General features: G+C 41.4%; 1 protein-coding gene across 1 annotated transcript in view; it reads left to right on the top strand.

Annotated features, from left to right (window-relative positions):
- Positions 1-14986: 14986 nt before the first annotated feature.
- LOC119372668 (gastrula zinc finger protein XlCGF8.2DB-like) overlaps positions 14987-22749 on the top strand; it is an 83246-nt gene continuing 75483 nt past the window's right edge. The window contains exons 1-2 of the mRNA XM_049420095.1: positions 14987-15158; positions 17659-17844. Of these exons, the coding sequence (XP_049276052.1) occupies positions 14987-15158; positions 17659-17844 (358 nt within the window). The remainder of the gene's footprint in view (positions 15159-17658; positions 17845-22749) is intronic.

Raw genomic sequence — 22749 nt, forward strand, 5'->3', positions numbered from 1 at the left:
AAAGTCTTGCACAGTGACACTGACCGAGACTGCAGTGTGACTGCAGGTCTGTATCTAACACACCAACTACACGCAGCAAGTCTGTGAAGTGGATGGAAAAAAGTTCTCATTAAAAAAATTTTTGTAATGCTTGGAAAAGGAGCCATAAACAGCCTGGCATTATCATCAAGCACAAGCTGCTGTCCAACCTGCATGCTTATGCAGAGTCATAAGACCTGCAAGATTTTGCGCAGACACAGCACACAGTATTCAAACATATTTTAAAATTTAATGGTCCTTTAACTAACAAGTGGAAAATTGTTTCAGCTTCGACAGCCTTCGAATGCTAATTATACTAAAGTTTTATATATAAAGAAAAATACTGAACGGAAGTTTGTCTTCCACAAAATCTTCAGCACAGCTATTCGATCACAGCCCTTGCTCCTAAGCATACAACAAACAAGAGAGTCGGTATAAGCTATCCAGATATAGCCAATGGAAATACTAGAAGACTCCAAGCCTGAATGTACTAGCAGTACTGTTACTCAAAATTACTCTGAAAAATCCTTGGCTTAGCTCTTAATGCTGCACTCTTCAACATAGCACAAGAAACTGAGAACGATTATGTAACACATGTACTTCAGAACAGCAAATGCAGATGACTAATACATCAGCAATAAAAATACTACTAATTTCAGCATACCTTGGTACGTGTCTATTCCCAGAAGCTAAACACTGTTGAAAGAGAAGCATACGATAAAATACAAAAGCAGCAATGTTTGCTCCTATGTCTAAAAGAAGAAAACGTTTATATATTTCTATGTGTTTTGATTAGGACCACGCAGTGGTATATCCACGGAGGACACGCCGGGCCCGTGCCCCCCCCCCCCCCCCCCCCGAATATATTTCTGCCATAGTATAGAGTACAATATGACACTCGACCTCACTTGGCGATGGAAAAAGCTTTCACCCCCCCCCCCCCCCCCCCCCCCCCTCGCCCGGAAAAAACATCTCTGCCTTTGCCACTGACTGGGACGGAGGCCTCTAAAAATGTATGTAAATCAGGCTTCTCCTCGGTATGATAGCACGTGAGGAGAAGCCTACGTAAGCGTAAGCCACCGTGTGTGTGTGTGTGTGTGTTTGTGCATATAATTAGTCTGCGTGCAAAAAAAACGCAAGACCTTGTACAATATTCCAGTGGTAGCCATGCATGCATCGATCTTATGGCTCTTTGAAGACAAAAAGTCGAAGTAACACAATGACCAGCTTAGCTCGGAGATTTATTAAATCCAATGCAGTTCCTTTTTTTTTTTTTTTTTTTTTCTGAGCACCACTTCGTCGGTGATTAGATGCACACCTTCAGCATTGCAATAAAACAATTGTGAATCACTCTGACGAGCCTACAGAAGCCTTGGAAGGCTAGCAAGGAGGAAACAAAACATTTCGAAGCAATGCTTTGACATCTTTTGCCACTAAACAACGCGGTGCACACGTCAGAACGCGCGTTTAGAGAAGGCGGAGCTACGGAAACAGATGAACACAACTGGCTTCACGGACAGTTCAGTGATCAAAACGAATGCCGGAAATTATCAAAGAAATAACGTACAATTTATTGCACACGAAACACCGTATACTGTTCTCTGCGTATACGTCAGATAATTATGCGTGCTGACCCGTTTTGAAGAAGGTACGCGTCAGAAAAAATTGTATGTGCGTCAAATTCGAAACCAAAACTAAACGGCGTTGTCAACAGCTTGCCACAGGACGGCGCAGAAAGCGTGCGCAGCGTGCGGTTGTGTTTATTGTGTTTATTTTTTTTTCCATACGGTGGATGAACGCGCCATTTTCATATTGCGTACTCGTTCGAGAAGTCGCATCTAGCGTCATTCAAACGACAACGTGTCTTTGAAGTTCCGGAGGTTCGTATACGTCGCTGAACAAACTGCCGAAGATGTCACATGAGGCGTCAGTGACGAGTGCGGTCGTGACAGCCGCGGGGAACGTCAAACGCACACAATGGACGGCAGATACGAACGACGGCATGTGTGCATGGACCGTCCAGTCGCTAACCTTCGTAGGTGACGTACGGCCGTTTGTTTTGTTTGGCACGATTCCAAACATACTGAGGCATGTTGCTTATTTCTTGTTGTCAGAAATGGTGTGCGCGTCGTTAGATTAAGGTGCCTTATTGTTCCTTATTTCGAGCGCCGATCTATCGTGTGCGGGTACTCTTGAAAATGCGGTATGTCATTGAAATATAGGAAAGTATGTAATGAATGCATTATTGCAGCACTTACATATGAAGCTAACTTAGAGATGGTGGAACATTATTTGCATAGTGGCCGTAGCGCTAAAGATGCACACGACAAATTGACACCCTCACAGTGCGTGTGGGCCGCGTGCCTTTGCACTACAACCAGCACCCAGCATTGCTTACACTTGTTGGCTTTATTTCTGGAGTAACGATTACGTTTCTGTGTGTGCGTGATCCCGGTCGAACCGCAGCGCTTTGTCGCTCCCCGGTTCTTCTTTTGACCGTGTGCCGTCCTAGCGTTGGAACCAGTATCCAAGACACGCAATGCCAGCCAGCCTCTTTTCCAGTCTTGCGAAGGATAATTATAACTCGAGAAGCATAGTTATGTTACGTGCCGGAGATGCCTGTTAAAAACCGTGACAACTTACAAAGCACCCAACATTGGCGTATAGCCTTACAACAGCTCAGTCAGTGCCTTATTTAATAATTATGCGATTTTTTGTGAAAGCTAATAATTCAGCAGGGCTTCTTTATGCCTTTTAATTTCTCAGTATTTGTACTTCTAACAATGACTTAGAGTTCTGGACACACCCTTCAGCTGGCTGATGGAAAATAATCATATCAAGTGAGCAGATATCAACCTTCGCAGATGTATTCTTTCTTACATGCTAGGCTATTTCCACTAACAATGACTTAGCTGTCTGGACACACCCTTCGCAGATGTATTCTTTCTTACATGCTAGGCTATTTCCACTAACAATGACTTAGCTGTCTGGACACACCCTTCAGCTGGCTGATGGAAATAATCATATCAAGTGAGCAGATATCAACCTTCGCAGATGTATTCTTTCTTACATGCTAGGCTATTTCCACTAACAATGACTTAGCTGTCTGGACACACCCTTCAGCTGGCTGATGGAAAATAATCATATCAAGTGAGCAGATATCAACCTTCGCAGATGTATTCTTTCTTACATGCTAGGCTATTTCCACTTATGCAGCTCATTTTAATCCTGAAGCAGTTTTGACAATTCTTTACAAATGCATTGCGGCATTCGTGCAAGTCGTTCAGATCAATAACAGATGAGTGCCCTGCCGTAACATGTGCAAATTCTTATAAGGCTTCAAACATGGGCATTGCCAACAGATTGCACTGTGCTGCTGAAGTGAGTTTTCAGCCGCCCAGGTTTGGAAAATTTTTTTTTCCCCTCCATGGATGTGGCATTCGAGACATTGCATCTGCGACTGATCTGGTTTTCTTCATTTAGTGGCCTGGTATGGGGATGTAATAATATCTGGGGTTTAACGTCCCAAAACCACGATATGATTATGAGAGACGCCGTAGTGGAAGGCTCCGGAAATTTCGACCACCTGGGGTTCTTTAACGTGCACCTAAATCTAAGTACACGGGCCTCAGACATTTTCGCCTCCATCGAAAATGCAGCTGCCGCGGCCGGGATTTGAGGCACGCCGAGATCGAGAAAATGGCGGAGCATGCCTTCCACAGTCTGTGGAGTGTTGGATCACGGGAGATGCAGGGAAGCCACAACCACTCGGTCAGGAACACAAAATACGCATTGCTTTGGAAGAAGGTATCCTTTAATTGCAAATAGTTGCCTTCATGCAATGGTGCTTTCTTTAATGCGAATAATTTGCACTAGTTTTAGTCAAACCACTTACATATACAACTTAAAAGGGAATTGTGCCAGGGACTCCTTGATGCATTTTTCTTTGTTTCTCGCATGTCAACAAGGACTGAAGTTAGGGGCCATGAAGACAGCTGGCCTATGTACAGAGATATTCCTTCACTGTCTTCAATGTTTACTTCTTGTCTTTCCTGCAAGAACAGTATGCAAAGGACATGTGCGGCAAAGGTTAAGCACCAACCGACACTGTCCAATGTGCATTTTGCAATGCCAGTCATGGTGAAGAAGTTGCATAGCATTTCATGTTGTTGATACTCTGTGTATAATTAACTCTTCATTCATCCAGAAAACGGATGGACCACACCAACTTTGCTATCCTCAGGAAAACACGCTTTGTCAGGATGTACAATTCTGTGAAGATCTGCTTCAGTATGACAGCACACAGATGCACTCAGTTGATCAGTTGTAGCAGTGTCCAGAGAGAGAAAGGTTGAGTGAAGCAGGGAGGTTGACCAGAAAAAATGTCTGTCTTTACGAAGCATTGGTTCAGACTAGGTAGTTGGTAATGCATACTCTTGTCTTTGCAAGTCAATTCAATAGTGCACCTGTTCATGCAACTTTAGCTTGCAAAAAAAATAATTGGTAGGTGATTTACCACAACTTTGTAGTGTTTCCATTTGGTCTGTCATCCTTTGTCTTTCAGTTTTTGTGTCATGCTCTCAGATCAGCAGCATGTCAGAAGTATCATTGACCAACTGACTCCAATTTATTTTCTTTATATTCTGACACTAGTTATCGAACAATTGTTTCGTACTGCTCCGAAATGTGCCACATTCTCTTTCATCATTAAAGACGGCACCATAATAACTTGTATCAAGTTCTTTGGTTATACCGTTTATATAACACCTATGTCACTAAGGACAGGAGAAACATAAAAAGACACCTTCGCATTCACACAGGCGATGGCCCATTCCAGTGCCACCTGTGTTCAGCTGCATTCACTTACAGCAACAATCTCACAGAGCACATTCGCACCCACACTGAAGAGTGGCCCTTTTCCTGTGTTCACTGCAACGCATCTTTTTCGCAGAAAGACTGCCTGAAGATCCACATAAACCCTAGTCTTGCAAAGAAGAACCCCTAGGTAAGATGTGTACAATGTTCAGAGGGAACAAAAGACTTAACTGATTAATCAATTTTTATTGGGGCAGGTAACATCTAAAGTGCATTAAATGGTTATTATGTGCCTCAGCAATTGAGGTTAGAGCGAAATCTGTCTGTGTTAATAAAAATTTCCTAGGTGCCTTTGAGTGATTTGCAGCTATGCCATGATGATGGTTTGGCTTCCCTTTATTGCGGATTGGCTGAAAATAAGTTCATGACTGCAACCTTCCTGAAGTTAATCAGTGAAGTCATGCTATTCTATCATTTGTCGAATTTTGTCTTCTGTGCAAGTTTATCAACACAGGAGTGGTTTGCTTTACATTTTATGTTAGTTCACACTTATACCTGTAAATCAAGCTTAAGTGTAATTACGTTCTGAGCATAACAAAGTGATTATCCTGTTGCAACCATGTCCACTGAAGGCCATGTATTCTTAACCTCAATTTAAGAAACCATGTTTATTTGCTTCTTTGATATAGCAGTTTCATTGCTTCCACAAAACAAGGCTGACACTATGCCATGAAAATTTCGCTGGTGCCAATGGTTGAATGGTTAAAAGTTTTTTCTGAGCACATTTTTAAATGTGTCCTGCAGACAGAGGAGTCATTCAGCAAAATGATTTATGGGCAGCAGCTGGAGCATGGGGGTGAAGAAGTGTTGAAGCACCTTCTTTCGATGTCTTCCTTATTGAGCTACGGTGGCAGCTGTTAGTTTTTTTCCAGCTTAATTTGTTTGATTGCACGTAATAATTACTACAGTTCAATTAAAAGCTACAATTAGTGCTTCCTATCCATGTGTATATCTACTGTTATCCGGTACAAAGGGTAAATGGCCACACATCATCATCATCATCAAAGGTCGTTGCCCTGCAAGTGTTTCGCAGGAGTTTGAATGTGTACGTCCAGCCTTTCGGGTAACGTTGCGCACGTTCGGTTTTTACTTTTGCCCTGCAGGGCTGGGTCGCCTTTGGTCGCGCGCTTGTCTCGTGAGAGGGGTAGGTTTGTATGTCTTGTGCTTTCACCGCAAAGTTTGCGTTGAAGCTACAGGTGACACGAAGGTCACGTTTGGTGCAGTGGCCATGTTTGCGAAAGGAGTGAACTGCTAGCTAAAACAGCCAAAGTACATGCTAGTTGGTTGTGCGTAGTTCACATTTGCAACGTGCTCCCGAAACACAAAGAACTAACATCTGTGACAGTTGTTAGTGTGCACTTGTCCCGTGTGTATCTGTGCATTCTTTTTGTGCACCCTTCTTTGGTGTTTGAGTACTGCAAGTGTCGAGCTGTGACAGCTTTAATTTCGCAGTCATCCTATATGTGTTCTTTCTTTTCGTGCGTCTTTTGTGCTTGACCAGTGTGCTGTAAGTTTCGAGCTGCTTGTCATTCTTCGTGTGACATTCCAATTTGTTGCTATCGCATTGATTCCTTCGCCTTTGCGGTGAAACTGACTTTTATTGTTATACACAAGAATGTGCCAGTATTTATCACCATCCAAAACTGTGAGGACATATTCACCCTTGAAAATGTCTTTCTTTTTTTAATATTTTCGCCTTTTTTTCATACAAACTTCTTTCACTGACATTGTATTTGATATGCTTCATGTGTCCAGTTATCAAGTGATGCTTTTGCCGTGATGCTTTGTATAGATAATTCTATGAAAACAAATGTAGAAAAACATTAAGACAGCTTTGCACATGTGGCACCAAGTGTGGAGGAAGTGCGGAGCTGGGCGATATTCTGATTCTCTTCATTTTTTTCTATCTTTCTACCTTTCTTTCTTTCTCACTCTTATCTCAGTTTTGTCTGTCTTTTTTGTTGTTTATTTCTATTTCTTTCTCTCTATTTCTTGCTTTTTCTTTCATTTTCTTCCCTTTCTTTCTCTTTCTCTGTATATCTTGTTTACTTCCTTATTCTTTCTATTTCTCTTTCTACTCATTTCGCTCTATTGCTCTTTCTCATTCTTTCTATGCTATGTTTTACTCTCACCTCTCCCCCTTTCTCTCCTCGTCGCCCTCACTTCCCTTTCCAACCCATTTGCTTTGCTGTACTATGCAAAGCTACGTTATGCTCTGCTAGTGTGCCTCGATAGACGAGTGCTTACGATGCTCGCCTTCTGATCGTGGGTACACGGGTTCGAATCCCTTTTCGCCAAGAATTCCTCTGTTTCTCTTTCTTTCTCTCTCTTTCTCTATACTCGCTTTCTCGCCGATCAGAGTTTTGGTGTCCCGCATTGGTCAGATTGGCGCACGTGTTCTGTGAGCAAACCAGAAGAGGACGAAGACAATGCGTGCCGGTTCATGGTGATGATCATTTCTGTTCATGCGTCACGGAGCAATTCGGCTTTACCAGCTCCACTGTTAGGAACTTACATTTCATTTAGCTAATGCTCATTATGGCACATGCGAAACCCTATGCTTTGTGCAGGCACTTAGTATATTTTTGCGGACATCCTTACTTGATTGCATTGTTACTTGATCTCTTTCATTGCCTAAATATAACTGTTGTGTCGCCACCGGATACACCGTCCGGTAGAACAAAGGGGGGCGCTTTCGCGCCGGAGCGCACGCTATGTACGTCAGACCAGGCCGAGAACGGGGTGGGGTCTGCCCTTTCTCGACAGAGAGAATATAAACATTGTTTACAGGAAATGATACAAGAGATACCCGTCGTGTGGCGCTCTGTACCATACCTTGAGAAGCCGAAACTGGGCAAAAGCATGAAATGCGCGACACTACATCATCTCCTCCTAGAAATGAAAGGAGACGTAAACTCTTGCTTATCTGTACAAGAGAATGCGATCAAATTATACAGAACTAGCACCACAGTAGCCAATTGCAGTTGTACTCTGTATAGAACATTATACAGTGGCAAGGCACTGAAAACTTGGCATGAGTAACATGTGTAAGACCCGACTAGTAACAATGCAGTAAAATGCTTTGGCGCACAACCGTTGAAAATATCATGTAGGAAAATTTGCAAATATAAGTAACATCCTTACACAATAGTTATCACATGTAGGAATGTATTCTTTATTAGGACAGTTTTATGTGACCAGAGTTGAAGTAGTTTGACTAAACTTGATGTAATGGATTTTCATTGCAGGATCCCATTTATGAACCGGTATAAGTAGTAATTAGGAACTTAGTGTCAGTCACCATTATTTGTTCCCCAAACTCGGGATTATGCAGTAGTTTGTTGTGTCGCCACCGGATACACCGTCTGGTCGAACAAGAGGAGGGCGCTTTCGCGCCGAAGCACACGCTGCGTACGTCAGACCAGGCCGAAAATGGGGAGGGGACTGCCTTTCATTGACAGAGAGCGTTTAAACATTGTTTACAGGAAATGATAAAAGAGATACCCGTCATGTGGCGCTCTGTACCATACCTTGTGAAACCGAAACTGGGCAAAAGCATGAAATGTGCGAAACCACAATAACCATTGGTTCTAAATGCTGGAACTTCATTGCCAAGATGTTGACATTTGATTCACTTTCAATTGACATTTGAATTACTTAAGTACGTTGATCATTTAGGCAAATGTGACTTCCATGTGGAGACATTGTATTCATTCATGATGAAAAGTTATACATTACACATAGTGTTAAAGTCGGAATGTTGCTCATATTTGGTCATGTAAGTAACTCAAAACATCATCTAGTGAATAAGTCGCTTTTAGTATTCCATTGTAATGCTTTCATTGACGCAATATACAAACATTAGTGGAAAGACATATAGAGAAAGAATTCTTTGCATTATGCATGCTGTATTTTTCACCACCAGGAGCTGTGATGCTATCCTTACCGTTGTAAATGCTTTTCACTTTTTAATATTTTCCACTGTGTTTCGTATTCTTTCACTCACTTTTTATGTCATATGGTTTATGCATTCAAATATCGAATTCTGTTTTTGCTGCACTGCATTTTATACTAGATGGTTCTGTGCAAAAAAAGGGAGGTACAATAAATACCGCAATGAGCTGGTGCTAAAAGTGTTATATGCTCTGTTACAACCTGAGAAGAAGATCTCAGCTCTGCGCACAGCCATCGCTGTCCCTCCCTCAGAGAGTTTCCATAAGTGCTCCGTCCAATAGCGCTTACTCAATTTTTTGATGTGAAGCACTTCTCGAGTGTTTCAGGCCACTGACTTTCCTATACAGACCAATGTTAGTGAGCTGGTTGTAGGGCAGAAACTTGAACGTCCTGGTAAATTTTGTCAGGGATTCTAGTACTTTCTTTTACAGGTTAAGGGCAGGCGCATCACGGTTCTCTGGGCGGAGTTGCCATTTCTTCTAAGGTCGTAACAGAATATAGCATATTGCAAAGAAATTTAGCTGTTTTGGTATAGTATCAGAATTAAATCTAAATCAGACCTCCATGTATACACAGCAGATGTTTGCACACAGTATTAAGTATAGTATTTATGTACAGACACGTGCACTCAAACAGGAGAGCGTTCTTTTTTCTGTAAACACTGCGATGCATTATTTTCGGAGAAAAAAAGCCTCAAAAGCCACTTGGCCATTTTTTCTGTATATACGCAATTAATGAAACATATAATACAGAAAAACAAGTCGCTTAGGCAATTCCCCTTCTTTCGTACTTAGTCCGTTGTCTTGCAAAGGAGCCTTAAAGAACAGCAGCATGAAGACATTTTTTTTATGGGGGGGATGAATGACTGAAATCAGGACGTTAATACTAAAACAGTTATTCTTCCACAGTTATAATTTAACACATGGTGACCGCTTTGGGTGACTTACCAAAGAAATGCTCGAGGTGAGTCGCGTCTATGAAGTTCATGAACATACTTAATAAGAAAAAAAAAATATGGGACAGTGATGTACAGGCTGCTAGAGAAAGGTTTGCGGGGCGTGTCTTTATGACCCCTGAGCTAGAGCACATGAATATCATCCAACTCGAACTTCTGTTTATTGGCAGCAGGCGATTGCATGCAGTAAGCATAGTTTTTATGTGTAGAATGATGGCAACTTGGTTTAGACGTCTTTTGAATCATTGCACTGTTTCTGGTTCAGCGACATGTAGCTTGAGTAGGAAGTCTTATGAACTTCACTGAGAAACGTTGCGACCCTTCTTGATTACCTGTTGTTCCAGCCTGCTTTCATGTATATTGTGACACATGGTTTGAACTGCCTTTCTGTTCTGCCTGTCGCTTTGCAGGTTCCTTGTGTTCGGTGTCTCTGGGTCAGTACCGTTCACTTGTGTCTGTAGAACACGGACTGCATTCCTTGCATCAGTGCACCTATTTGAGCAAGCAAAAGGGACACATGCAAATATACCTTAGCAGACATATGGGCGAGCGCCCCTTCCAAGTGCCATCTGTGACCAACTGCATTTTCTCAGAATTCGAATCTCACAAGGCTGCTAAGAAGGGAAGAAAGGGACGTCTCTGCTGCTAAGAAGGGTGGGAAGGCCGAGTGAAAAACCGAAACCAGCCGAAGCAGGTTGTTCTTTAACCTGTAACTTCCATATTATAGCACTTATTCCTAAAGTTCTTGCGGCAGCATGTTCTAATCCTACAAGTGCGCAGTTATTTCTCAATCAAAAGTGTTGGACTGCCAGATTGTTTACTGGCCCTAGGGCCAGTAAACAACCTCAGTCCAAAATTGTACGAATTGTAATATACGAATTAGCAAGCTTGTTTGGGGGCCATAGTCATTACAAATGGCCATAGTCGTTGATCACACCAATGCATATACATTTTACTTTGCCTTGGGGCTCTATGACCATCGTAACCTTTGCACCATTAAACCCTACTACTAATGAAAACCAGTAAAATGTAATTCATGCCTTTGCTTTATTTGTCGTCCTACCTTTACGTTCCAGTATGCAGAACGATCTGACCTGTCTTGCAGACTTGGGATAGGCCACACACACATTACACACTCATACCTTTTGTATGGCGGTGATCCACCCTTGTGTGATAAATGTGGCGAGCCTCTTACTGTGCTTCATATCCTCCTGCAATGTATTGAACTAGATGCTAACAGAAGAAAAACTTTTCCGTTATCATAGAACCTCTCTAAATGTGAATCGTATCTTGGATTTTTAAATGATGTTCATAATAATAATGTTATAGCTGGGAATCCGTAGCAGGACCTCTCAGCAGAGGTTGCCGCTACGATTGTTGTATCAACGAAGCGCCTGTCTCGCGTCCTTGGGGCAGGCAGGCCTTGAGGAGGTAGTTGTGCTAAGTACATTTTCTCACCTGCTGAAAACATGAACACCTATTTTTTACGCTTCGATATCGTGCGTGATATCAGGACCTCTTTACAGCCATATTACATCCCATCTTGCAAGCATTGCTGAGCACTAACACCACAATAAAAGACGTGCCGCTCTTTGGCCAACGCTGGCCCTTGTGGCACAAAAACTCACTAATCATCATCATGGCCAATTGCTCAGTGATCTCCTCTACAGCCCTGCATGTACTGCTTATCATCACTGTTAATTTTTTTTTTCAGAATTTATGCTGATCACTTCTTTCAGTCTGAAAAGCCCAGTAACAGCACTAGAAACTCGTTCCATGTGTCCATGACAAAGCGGGATGGCGTTGTTTTTGAAGATGTAGTGCACAAGATTCTATTTACTCACTTGCTGAAGTCTCGCATGTGCGTTCTCTTCGAAATGCAGCACTTCATTAGTGTTCCTAATACTTGAGGAAGACACCTCCTAAATGTGCTGCAAAACGTATAAGAAACTGTCTGCACATACGATTTCCTGACGTCTGTGGTTAATGCATCCTTTTATATATAGCCACAGCAGCTCCGTTTATTATAGTCTACCCATATAAGTATGCTAAAATGAGGACACAGATACTTGATGCATTGATTTGGCTCACTGGCCATTCGTATCATATATTCATGTCTCTTCTTTTTGTGCTCGCGTTGTAGTGTGCTTGAACCCTTCACTTCGGTATTCCATATGCTGCTGCATTGCACCGCTGCAAAAGTTCAATTTCGTATTTCCCTCCAAATTCAATTCCTCACATTTGTATTCCCCTATGTATAGACTTAAAAAAAATAGTTAATATCAGAGTAGTTCCTGACAAAGAGGTCACTTTTTAATGGTACTAAAGAATGTAATTGATTAAGGAACTTGAAAGCCCAGTTGATGCCAAGGGTAAAAGTATCGGTGCAATGTGTTCTTTGGGCTGGCTTTAACAGCGGTGTGTCTTCCGTTACAGATGTGTCCATGCCTTCTATGGAGGAACGAAGATGGGTGCTTTGGATATTGCCAGAAATGCATTACACCAGCCTCTTAGACATTGTTCACCATTTTATACTTATGTTGCAGCTTAATGTGCTGTGAACATGACAATGTGATGGTGATGTTACCATGTCTATGGAATGCTGCTAAGGATTGAATTATATTGAAACGAATGAAGTTGACTATTCAGTTTCAGCACTGTTAATCAATTGAAATTAGCAAGACTGTACTGTATTTCATTGCAATGTATATGTGTCAATGATCACTGTGATGAAATGGTACCTGTCATACAAAGCACTTGTTCAGGATAGGGATTCATTAACACACATCTTTACACATCTGTATGCGAGGGATTACGCTGTTTTCAGTATAAGTTACTGCAACACTTGGTAGTGGCAATTTAATTTTACACTGCAATATGTTATAAGGATCGTAATGAGCATGTCAAGATGGCCTTATAAGTGTGGATATTTGTATTGTGATAGTCTTCATTCAGTATAATTAGTTATACATTGTGATAAAGTGGAATATCTACTCGTGTGTGTGGTGGTGTAATTGTCTGAAACATTATCTTGTGAATTGATTACTTTGTATTCTATGGTATCATTATGCTTTCATTCATGCAGGATAGAGACTATAATGGGAAATGTGTAAACTGCTAGTACGCATAGAGAAATAATTTTTTGTGCAGTCCACATAACTGTGCCTGTGTTTCTGACCACCAAAAACTGAGATGCCATTCTATCCCTTGTAAATGTTTTATGTTCCTTTTTTTATATTTTTTAGCTTGTTTCATATTAAGTTCATTTGCTTATATATTATTTCATATGCTTCATTTGTTGAATTATGGGGTGGTTCAGTTGCTGTATGGAATTTTCTTGATACTTCTATGGGAAAAATGAAATAACAACAAATACTTCACTGGGCTGGTGCCTAATCTATTATAATATTAGGAAGAAATTTGGCCATTTAGGTATAGTACCAGAATTACATCTAAGGCATGTCCCTGTGCATTCACTAGAGGTTTTTGTATGTATTAGGTGAAGTATTTATGTACAGAGAGATGGGAACTTTTGTAAAACGTGTTGTGTCATTGTGTGGTCACTACCACAGTAACATGTGGTTTGCATAGGGAAAGGTAATCGTGTACTTCATTTACCAGTGCAGTAACCTTTCTTCATTGCCTGGTGCTTTAGTCCAGTTGCAGACAATGTGTGTTACTTGGTTTTCATTGCCTTTCAGTTCTCCCTGTGGCTTTGCAGGCTCCTTGTCTTTGGCATCCCATGAGCAGTACCATTCACTCGTGTCTACACAAGGTGGACTGCATTCCTGTCGTCAGTGCACCTATGTGACCAAGGACAAGTCACACATGCAAGCACACCTTTGGTAACACACGGGCGAGTGTCCCTTCCAGTGCCACCTACGTCCAGCTGCATTTTCTCAGAACTCTGATCTTACAGGGCACATTCGAACCCACACAGGAGAGCGTCCCTTTTCCTGTGACCACTGCAATGCATCCTTTTCACAGAAACACCACCTCTTGTACGATGTGTTCTGTCGTCATGCAAAAAAGAAGCCATAAAAAGTGAGTTGTCTACAGGCTTTCATTAAAGAGGAGGAGGTGTGCCAGTGAAGGGACAGCTTGTTGATTAGAGGTGACAGTGGAAGAGTAGATTGAGGTTAGGAAAGTAACTTAGTTTGGCAACTCATAAGTGGTAATGGCATGAATTCGTTGGAGGAAAGGAGAGTGGTGGAAGAGAGTGCAAAGGAGAGGCCACCTTCTTGCGATATGAATATCTACACAACCGTGTGCCACTTGGGGGTAGCAGTCACTCCGTCACAAAAGCTGGTGAACGGCCATAGGCACTGGAAATCAAATGCTGTGCCTCCGAATGTGGGTGGAAAAAAAGAACTTCCTGCCAGTAGCATTCGATACCAGGATTTTTTAATTATGTGCCCGATAATCTACATATTGAGCTATGGCAGCAATACTTTTGTTGTTTGGCCACCTTTGTTTGAGGCCCGTGTACTTGGAATTAGGTGCACCCAGGTGGTCAAAATTTCTGGAGCCTTCCACTGTGGCTTCCCTCACAATCATATCGTGGTTTTGGGACGTTAAACCCCAGATATTATTATTATGGAATCGTCTATAACTAATTATGTGGAGTTTGGGAGAGCTACTGCGAATCCCTATTTAACTTGCTAACACAGAAGTGTAGTTTTCATTGGCTAACAATTTTGTAATTTCTTCGAAAAAATATTGAGGCATCATAGTATAAGAAAACAGGCTCCAAAATCAGATATACAATATCATATTTCCTATCTATATTTAATTTATCTATGCAGCGACCAGCCCAGCAATGGAATGTATTTAATAGCACAGTGTATGCAATGTCTCTCCGAATTTTCGAATAGCTGTACACTATTATTTGAAGGATATGATTTTGCTTCATTTCCATTAGCAAATGTTAGCAGAGCTGAAGTGTTGGGCAGCTGTTGGAATAGTTCACCTGTGCATTTTCAGACACTTTCATTTAATACCAGTGCAACAGTTTTTGGCACGCATAAATCCTAACTGGACTTTTTCACTCAGGTGCAGCAGGTGCCTTTCCAGCTCCTTGAACCCCATTCAGACAGTATGGCAGCTTCAACCTTCGCCTGTGCATTCCCACAGACCGTCCACACTCTGCCTGCTCAGTTTCAGTAAAAGCTGCAGTCAAGATTAATGTGCAAGCCATATCCAGACTTTCTACAGCCTGCATGGCACATCCTGCTGGGAAAGTATGCTGCCATGTACATTCCTACCACAGTGTACCAACAAGCAGTGGCCACTGTTGAGGCCATGTTCATTTTCACGATCCCTTCTTTCAGTGTTGGCAACATTGCAGCACTTAATTGTGTGTTGTCATAGAGAGCATATCAATGGGTAGTTCGAGGGAGCATACAATATTTTCTCTTTGAACTGCATTATGAAACCTCTCTCGTGCAAGCACCATGGGACATCTTTCAATCAGTGTATCTCTGCCAAGATTCGGGTTGTTGTGTATAAAGCTATGTGGAACTTACCTGGCATATCAGAAACTTTCTGTATTCCATACTGTATTTATTTCCCTGCTTGCTTGTTTATTGATTCCCACATATATTCTTTACGTTTGCTTCATCGCTCATTAGTTTTACTGGACTATGCTCTGATCTATCAGTATGCCTTGTTTGTGCCTGCAATGCATATCAGTTGTTTCCAAGACTAGAGCATTACCTAAAACTCTAATTGTGCCTTCATTCCTGATGCAACCAGACATCACAAACACAGTGCCCTGCAGAGTCTTCTAGCTCATCATTTGACATAATGAGCTTCTTTTAAACTACCCTTTCCTTTTTCCTAATTCATGCCATCTCTCATCATTGTTGCTGTTATCAGTGCTGTGTGGAACAACTGGGTATCTGGCCAAATTGTTACCACCACACTGACACCCTGTTTGTTCAGAAAATCAATGTGCAAGAAGTATTTTTATATGCGCACCTTTTCCACTTTGAATACTAGTCATAGGATACAGTGTTGTTTCTTTATTAGCTTTCCTTGAGTTGGGCTTAGAACGTGATATTTAAGGTTGCTTTGAAAATGAGAACTTGTGTTGTTTTAACATGCTGGATGTTTTCAAGTGTACTTCTGTTTCTCAATGTCATTCAACATTCCATCTATGCATGCCAATTCCACTGGCGTGTGAGCAAAGTGTGAAATCGCGTTTTTTTTATGTTATGCTGTGCAAAGGTGTTGCAATTACTCCATGGGGCTGTAGGTACTTTGCACAGATTGAATTTTTCTGCATCCAAAAAGAAACATTTCTTTTATTAATCTTTCAATACAGTGTTTCTCTGTATTCGATATTACTTCACATTTGTTAGCTTCATTCCTTGAACTGGACATTTTACATATTTCACTTTTCTAGAATTCTTTCCATTTAGCATCTATTTATTTATGTATTTATTCACTTCACTTGTTGCTTGTTTGACAATTGCCACATATTCACACTTATGTTCTGCTCATTAGCTTCATCACTGAACAGTTTTATTGGGCTGTGTGTGTTAAAGTATCTGTGTACCTTGTTTGTGCCTTCACTCCTAATGCAACCACACGTGGCACACACTGTGCTCTGCATAATCTTCTAGCTTGTGGTTTGGCATAATGAGCTTCTATTCAAATACACTTTCACTTTCCTTAGTTCAGAGTTTTTATGATTGTTCTCTCTCATTAAGCATAACTTCACAGTTGCCTCAATGGAACAGAATTATTCCCGAGTCATCGATGCACTAGCATTCATTTTGTTCTCATGAGTGCTGAGCAGAATGTGCAAAAAATATTGAAGTACTATATACACTTTCCACTTATAATAGTCTTTAAGATGGACACTGTTTCCATTGTTGATTAGCCTCCCTTGAGTTGCTTTAAGTAGTGGGTATTTAGGGTTGCTATCAAAAAGGATATCCCGTGGTATTTTATCGTTTTAGATATAGTGTAATGTGCTGCTGCTTCACAATGCAGTTTAACATTGCAATTATGCTCACCAGTTCCACTGGCATGTCAGCAAACAATGATATTGCATTCTTTTATGTTGTGATATTGAGGTATGATGCAGTCATTTTATTCAGCAAACATGTTTTATGTGATGCGAAGCAAACTAGCGCTAAGAAATGGTCACATGAAATGGGAGGCACACAGGACAGGCCCTCAACTTTCAACTGAGGTTTATTGGAAAACAAAAATTTATTACGGCAATCAGCAAGGGCTATAACACTTGTGATGCATCCACACAATAACATGTTTCAAGACATCACCATAAACACCACATCATGGCCACGCATTAATGAGACTCAGCTGCCTGGCACCCAAAGCGATAGAAATCTTCGGGGATTATCGCACCACCTGACTCTTGAATTAAACATGCTTGGAGTGACACAGACCCAAATTCACTGTAGTCGAAACATCGATAACCCCAAAAAGAAGCACGCAGCACCAAGGCCAAACAAGCCATCAAAGCAAGCAGCCTACTGACGTAGAAAACAAACAAACCCACCAGCCAAGAAAATTGGGCTACAACATCTGTAAACGCACTGAACGAAGCACAAATGACACACTAACCAAGAAGCCGTGTAAGTAAAAAACAATTATAGAAGGACAACGCAAAAAAAACCAAAAACAAAGCTTGACCACCAAAGCACCACGTCAGTAAACAGAAATAACCAACAACAAGCCATTAACAATGCTTAAACACGAGATGGTTGTGTACTTCATTTACAAGTGCAGCAACTTTTCTTCATTGCCTGGTGCTGTAGTTCAGTTGCAGATAATGTATGTCACCTGGTTTTCATTGCCTTTCTGTTCTCCCTGTTGCATTGCAGGTTCCGTGTCTTCGGCGTCCCATGAGCAGTACCATTCATTCGTGTCTACACAAGGTGGACTGCATTCCTGTCGTCAATGCAGCTATGTGACCAAGTACAAGAAAGACATGAAAAGACACCTTTGCAAACATACGGGCGAGTATCCCTTCCAGTGCCACCTGTGTCCAGCTGCATTCTCTCAGAAAGGTCATCTTACAGTTCACATTCGCACTCACACAGGAGAGCGTCCTTTCTCCTGTGACCAATGCAGTGCATCTTTTACACAGAAGCAGCACCTCGTGGAACACAAGCGCACCCACACTGGGGAGCGTCCCTTTTCCTGTGACCGCTGCTGTGCATCATTCTCATGGAAAAAGACCCTCCTGGAACACATGCGCACCCACACAGGAGAGCGACCCTTTTCTTGTGACCACTGCCATGCGTCCTTTTCACGGAAATGCCACCTCATGAAACACATGTATTGTCGTCATTCAAAGAAGCATCGCTAAAGGGCAGGAGCATTCATCGTTACAGAGGCAAAGGAACATTGATTTATGAATTAAATATTTGTGTTTGAATGTAACATCCAAAGTGTATGAAACAGATTTTTAGTGCCTCAGCAATTTAGTTTGTTACTGCATATTGCTTAGAGAGAAATATGTCATTGTGAGTCATACTCTCTTAAGTGCCTTTGGGTGATCTAATAGCCTTGATGACAAAAGCTTGATTTGTCTTTAATGCGCATTGACTGAAATGTGTTCATGGTTTTAACCTTCTTGAAGTTACACATTACATATGTAATTAATAAGGAAAACGGAGACAGTTGTGTAATTGATCATAGGTAAAAAACAGCATAAACAAAACGAAGCACAAGGAATGGCAATATTGCATGCAATTAGGGTGTATACAATAATCAAGCAGCACGAGTCCGCAATGCTCACTCCAAAATGTCTGTTGCGAAATTAAAAAAGAATCCTAGAATGAAATTTATTGCAAATGTCTGATTGTTTTGGTCGTGGACATGTGGCAGCACAACAAAAGTGTGGGTGCGGAGTGGGGCTCACAATTATAGTGTTAAAAGTTTGGATGCGGTTTTAAGCGAATTTTAATCTCTGCATGATCCTTTCTTCGCTAAAGCAGTGCTAAAGGATATTCTTTTAATAATGAACTGATGGCCATATTGATAACATGCGCTGACACCACCGTTACAGTCGCGTTGGTGTCAGCGACATGTAGCGGTCTACCCTTGCTTTTAAGGTAGTTAGAGCTGGGAACGGGCACGGCCAGTGGTGTCGCCATGGGGGGTGTACTTGGTGTTAACCCCCCCCCCCCCCTGTAACACACTTGAATGATTACATTTTGCATGTGTATGTATACATGCATGCATGCAAACACACACAAGCTACATATAAGCAGGAGACAACCCCCCCTGAAAAAACTTACCCAACTGTGGGCATGGCATTACTTGCCCCACAGTGACACTGGCCAACCCATGACACTGTTGAGATATTGACAGGACCGACACTTTTAACTGATGTTACGTGCGATGTTTTTGCCCTGGTCACGGCCTTCAGCTGTTAAGGTGCCGTTAGACTCGCGTTAGGGTAGATTCCCTCATTGCACAAAAACTTCCTTGGGTTTTTATAGAAGTGTCCACTGCTCTTGTGGCAGTGCATTTGACCACCCTTTGTCTTGCATTGCTGTTTTAACAGCAGCGCTGTCTAAGCTTTTTGTTCGGCCATTTCGCGAGACCAGCCGCAGAATGCGAGTATGTGACAAGCAGCTCCTAGCATAGCATAGAATAGCAGGGGGGTGGGAAAGGGAAATGAGTGCGAGAAAGAGGGATGTGAGGGTGAGTAGAAGGGATAGAAGGAGAGAGGGCAATGCAGGAAGAGATAAGGAAAGAAAGAAGACTGATGTTAGGGTGAGGTGGAGAGAAAGGGGGAGGTGAGAGGGTAAACCATAGCATAATCATGTACAGTATAGCATAGCAAGGGGTGGGAAAGAGAAGTGAGGGTTGGGAGGAGGGAACAGAGGACAGAGGGTAATGTAGAAAGAGGTGAGGAGAGAAAGTGTAGAGAAAAGGTAAACAAGCATAAAAGAAAGAAGTGATGAATAAAGACAGAAGAAAGCTTTCTGCGTTCACCAGGTGGTGGTGCTTGCTTGCAAACTCCTTTGTTTACTCAGATTGTACAGATGTAGAACTGGCTTTAATTTCTTTTTTTTTTTTCATCTTTGTGTCTCTTTTGTATGCTTGCCAACTTTCACATTTTTCACATTCGATGCCATGTTTGTGCATCAGTCTTTTGAATGATTAGAACAAACTAAACAAAAATAGAATAATTAAACAACACCTCTATACGTCAGCTGGGAGACCTTTACAGAGTCCATTGCAGTTCTTTCTTTTCTTAGCTGTAGTTTTTCCCTGCACATCTTCAGCTTGGAAATGAATCGCAAATTCCTACAAGCACTTTGTTGTTCGTGCATCATTGTGACAAGCCCACCGAGGCATTGGAAGGCTAATAAAGGCAAAGCAACTCTTTAGGAAGCAGTATTTTGGCATATTTTGTAGCTAGATATGTGATACGCATGCCACAGCATGCGTTTCGTGCACAAATATAGATCACTTGTTTTGGATAGGCACCTCTGGCTTAATATTGACGGAACTGCACGGAATGTTGACTTGCTGCACGACGTAATGATCTGTCCTCACATTTTTCATCATCCATGATCAAAACGCTATTGGTTGCGCATCTTCCGTAGTCGCTGTTGGCAGATGAGTGTGGGAGAAATTTAAACTAGGGATGGGTGAATAGTAAATCAGAGGTTCAAAGCGAATAGTGCATTGGTAGAATATTTTCGTATCGAATAATTTGAATAGTAAATATCACATATTGTTAAGAACACTGAGCATTTTTGTCATGACCAAACTAACTTGCGCGATATTTTTAAGAATGAACTGGGCATGTTTGAATGTCGCTTTTTTGGATTAAAGTGGAAGCAACTTTGAATAGTAGCAAGATTTGAAGAGCAGTAGGGTGCAAGTTCTAAGCAGTGAAATATATTTCGTTTTAAAATTTACTATAATTAGCACATATACGCCCGTATGACTAGCTTTTAAACTTAAAAAAAAAAAACTTATATAATCGAGGTGATGGTAATACGTACATTTAACCGTAAAGTGCGGCTTTGGGGCAGTGCGGATTTTCCTTGGATAGGTGGTTTCACGAAATAGCATCGGCACGTTAAGGTGAAACCACCTTTACAGGGGGTTGCGATAAAATATGTCTATTCATTTCGAATAAATTAAATTCATGTTGAAGAGAGTTCAATTCAAGAGAGTTCAAATATTGTGATATTCGTTGAAATATTCGAAGTGCTCGAATATTCGCCCATGCCTAATTTTCACGCGAATAACATACAGTTGAAGCTGAATCTAACGAAACCTGGTTTTACGAAGTTCCTGATCTAACAAAGTAATTTTTATTACCCGGCAAATACCCACAAGGTTTGTTGTTGTAGTAGTAAACCAACGAGAATTATGGCATAACTTGATCACCAAATCGGATATGACAAAGGTTTTTATTGAAGCGGCGATTTCCCTATAATTTTGACAGAGACGTTTTTAGTCGAATGTGCGTGCAGACTGTATCTCGTAGACCAGACTTGTACACATTACAGAAAATAAGTAACCGATTACCATTACAATTACTTCCTTTAAAATGTAATTGGTCAATTATAGCCCCAGAAAAGTAACTTAGCAATTACAGAAATATAATCGATTACTTTTGCGTTACTTTCCTTCAAAATTTTATTGCCGTAACACAATAGCACAAGTTTGCTCAAACTACAACCAACTACTGTGGCTTGCATGATAGGAGGCTTGTCTAAAGGCGTAAAAGCTGGGAGGCTTACTGTGTCTTCTTTGATATGGTGCTACACGTTCACTTTCAGCATGAGTTGTTTTTCAAAGTTGTCATCGCTGATTCTTCCATGTTTCCTCATTAAGAGGTCAGCTGCTACACTGAACACTCTCTCAATGCATGCGCTGGAGGGAAGGGAGCTATTGATAATGTGGGAACACCTATTCAGTATACGTGTAAATCCACAATGCAGAAAAACTACAGCTTTTCTGGTGTGGATTTATACTTATAGAGAAAAATCTAAGAGCTATCAGAGAAAAGCTGATGTAGCTTTTCTGCATTGTGGATTTATACATATAGTGAATTTAACAAAGGAGTGCTACATTCTGTTTTGCAAAAGCGCCATCCACCTCATGCGTGACTGAAGTTGTCAGATAAGGTCTATGTATCCGTCACTAGGCTCCCGCTTTTCGGGCACTGGCCAATGAATGTGTGTACATGCACCTTGATCACCTCCACACATATCTATTGTGGCGACAGCAGTCAGGCCAGCCCCATGCCTTCGATGCTTTCTATAAAGTCTTGCACAGCGAAAATGAGCAAGATTGCAGTGTGACCGCAGGTCTGTATCTAACACACCAACTACATGCAGCAAGTCTGTGAAGTGGATGGAAAAAAGTTCTCATTAAAAAAATTTTGGTAATGCTTGGAAAAGGAGCCATAAACAGCCTGGCATTATCATCAAGCACAAGCTGCTGTCCAACCCGCATGCTTATGTAGAGTCATTAAGACCTGCAAGATTTATTGCAGCAGACACAGCACACTGTATTCAAACATATTTTAAAATTAAATGGTCCTTTAACCAACAAGTGGAAAATTGTTTCAGCTTCGACAGTCTTCGAATGCTAATTATAGTAAAGTTTTATATATAAAGAAAAATACTGAACAGAAGTTTGTCTTCCACAAAGTTGCCCTTGAGAACTTCGGCCTTCAGCACGGCTGTTCAATCACTGCCACTTGCTCCTAAGCATACAACAAACAAGAGAGTCAGTATAAGCTATCCAGATATAGCCAATGGAAATACTAGAAGACTCCATGCCTGAATGTACTAGGAGTACTGTTACTCAAAATTACTACGAAAAAATGCTTGGCTTAGCTTATAATGCTGAACTCCTCAACATAGCACAAGAAACGGAGAACGATTATGTAACACATATACTTCAGAAACAGCCAATGCAGATGATTAATG

The sequence above is a fragment of the Rhipicephalus sanguineus genome, chromosome 10 (genome assembly GCF_013339695.2).
Source record: "Rhipicephalus sanguineus isolate Rsan-2018 chromosome 10, BIME_Rsan_1.4, whole genome shotgun sequence".
Classification (NCBI taxonomy): Eukaryota; Metazoa; Arthropoda; class Arachnida; order Ixodida; family Ixodidae; genus Rhipicephalus; species Rhipicephalus sanguineus.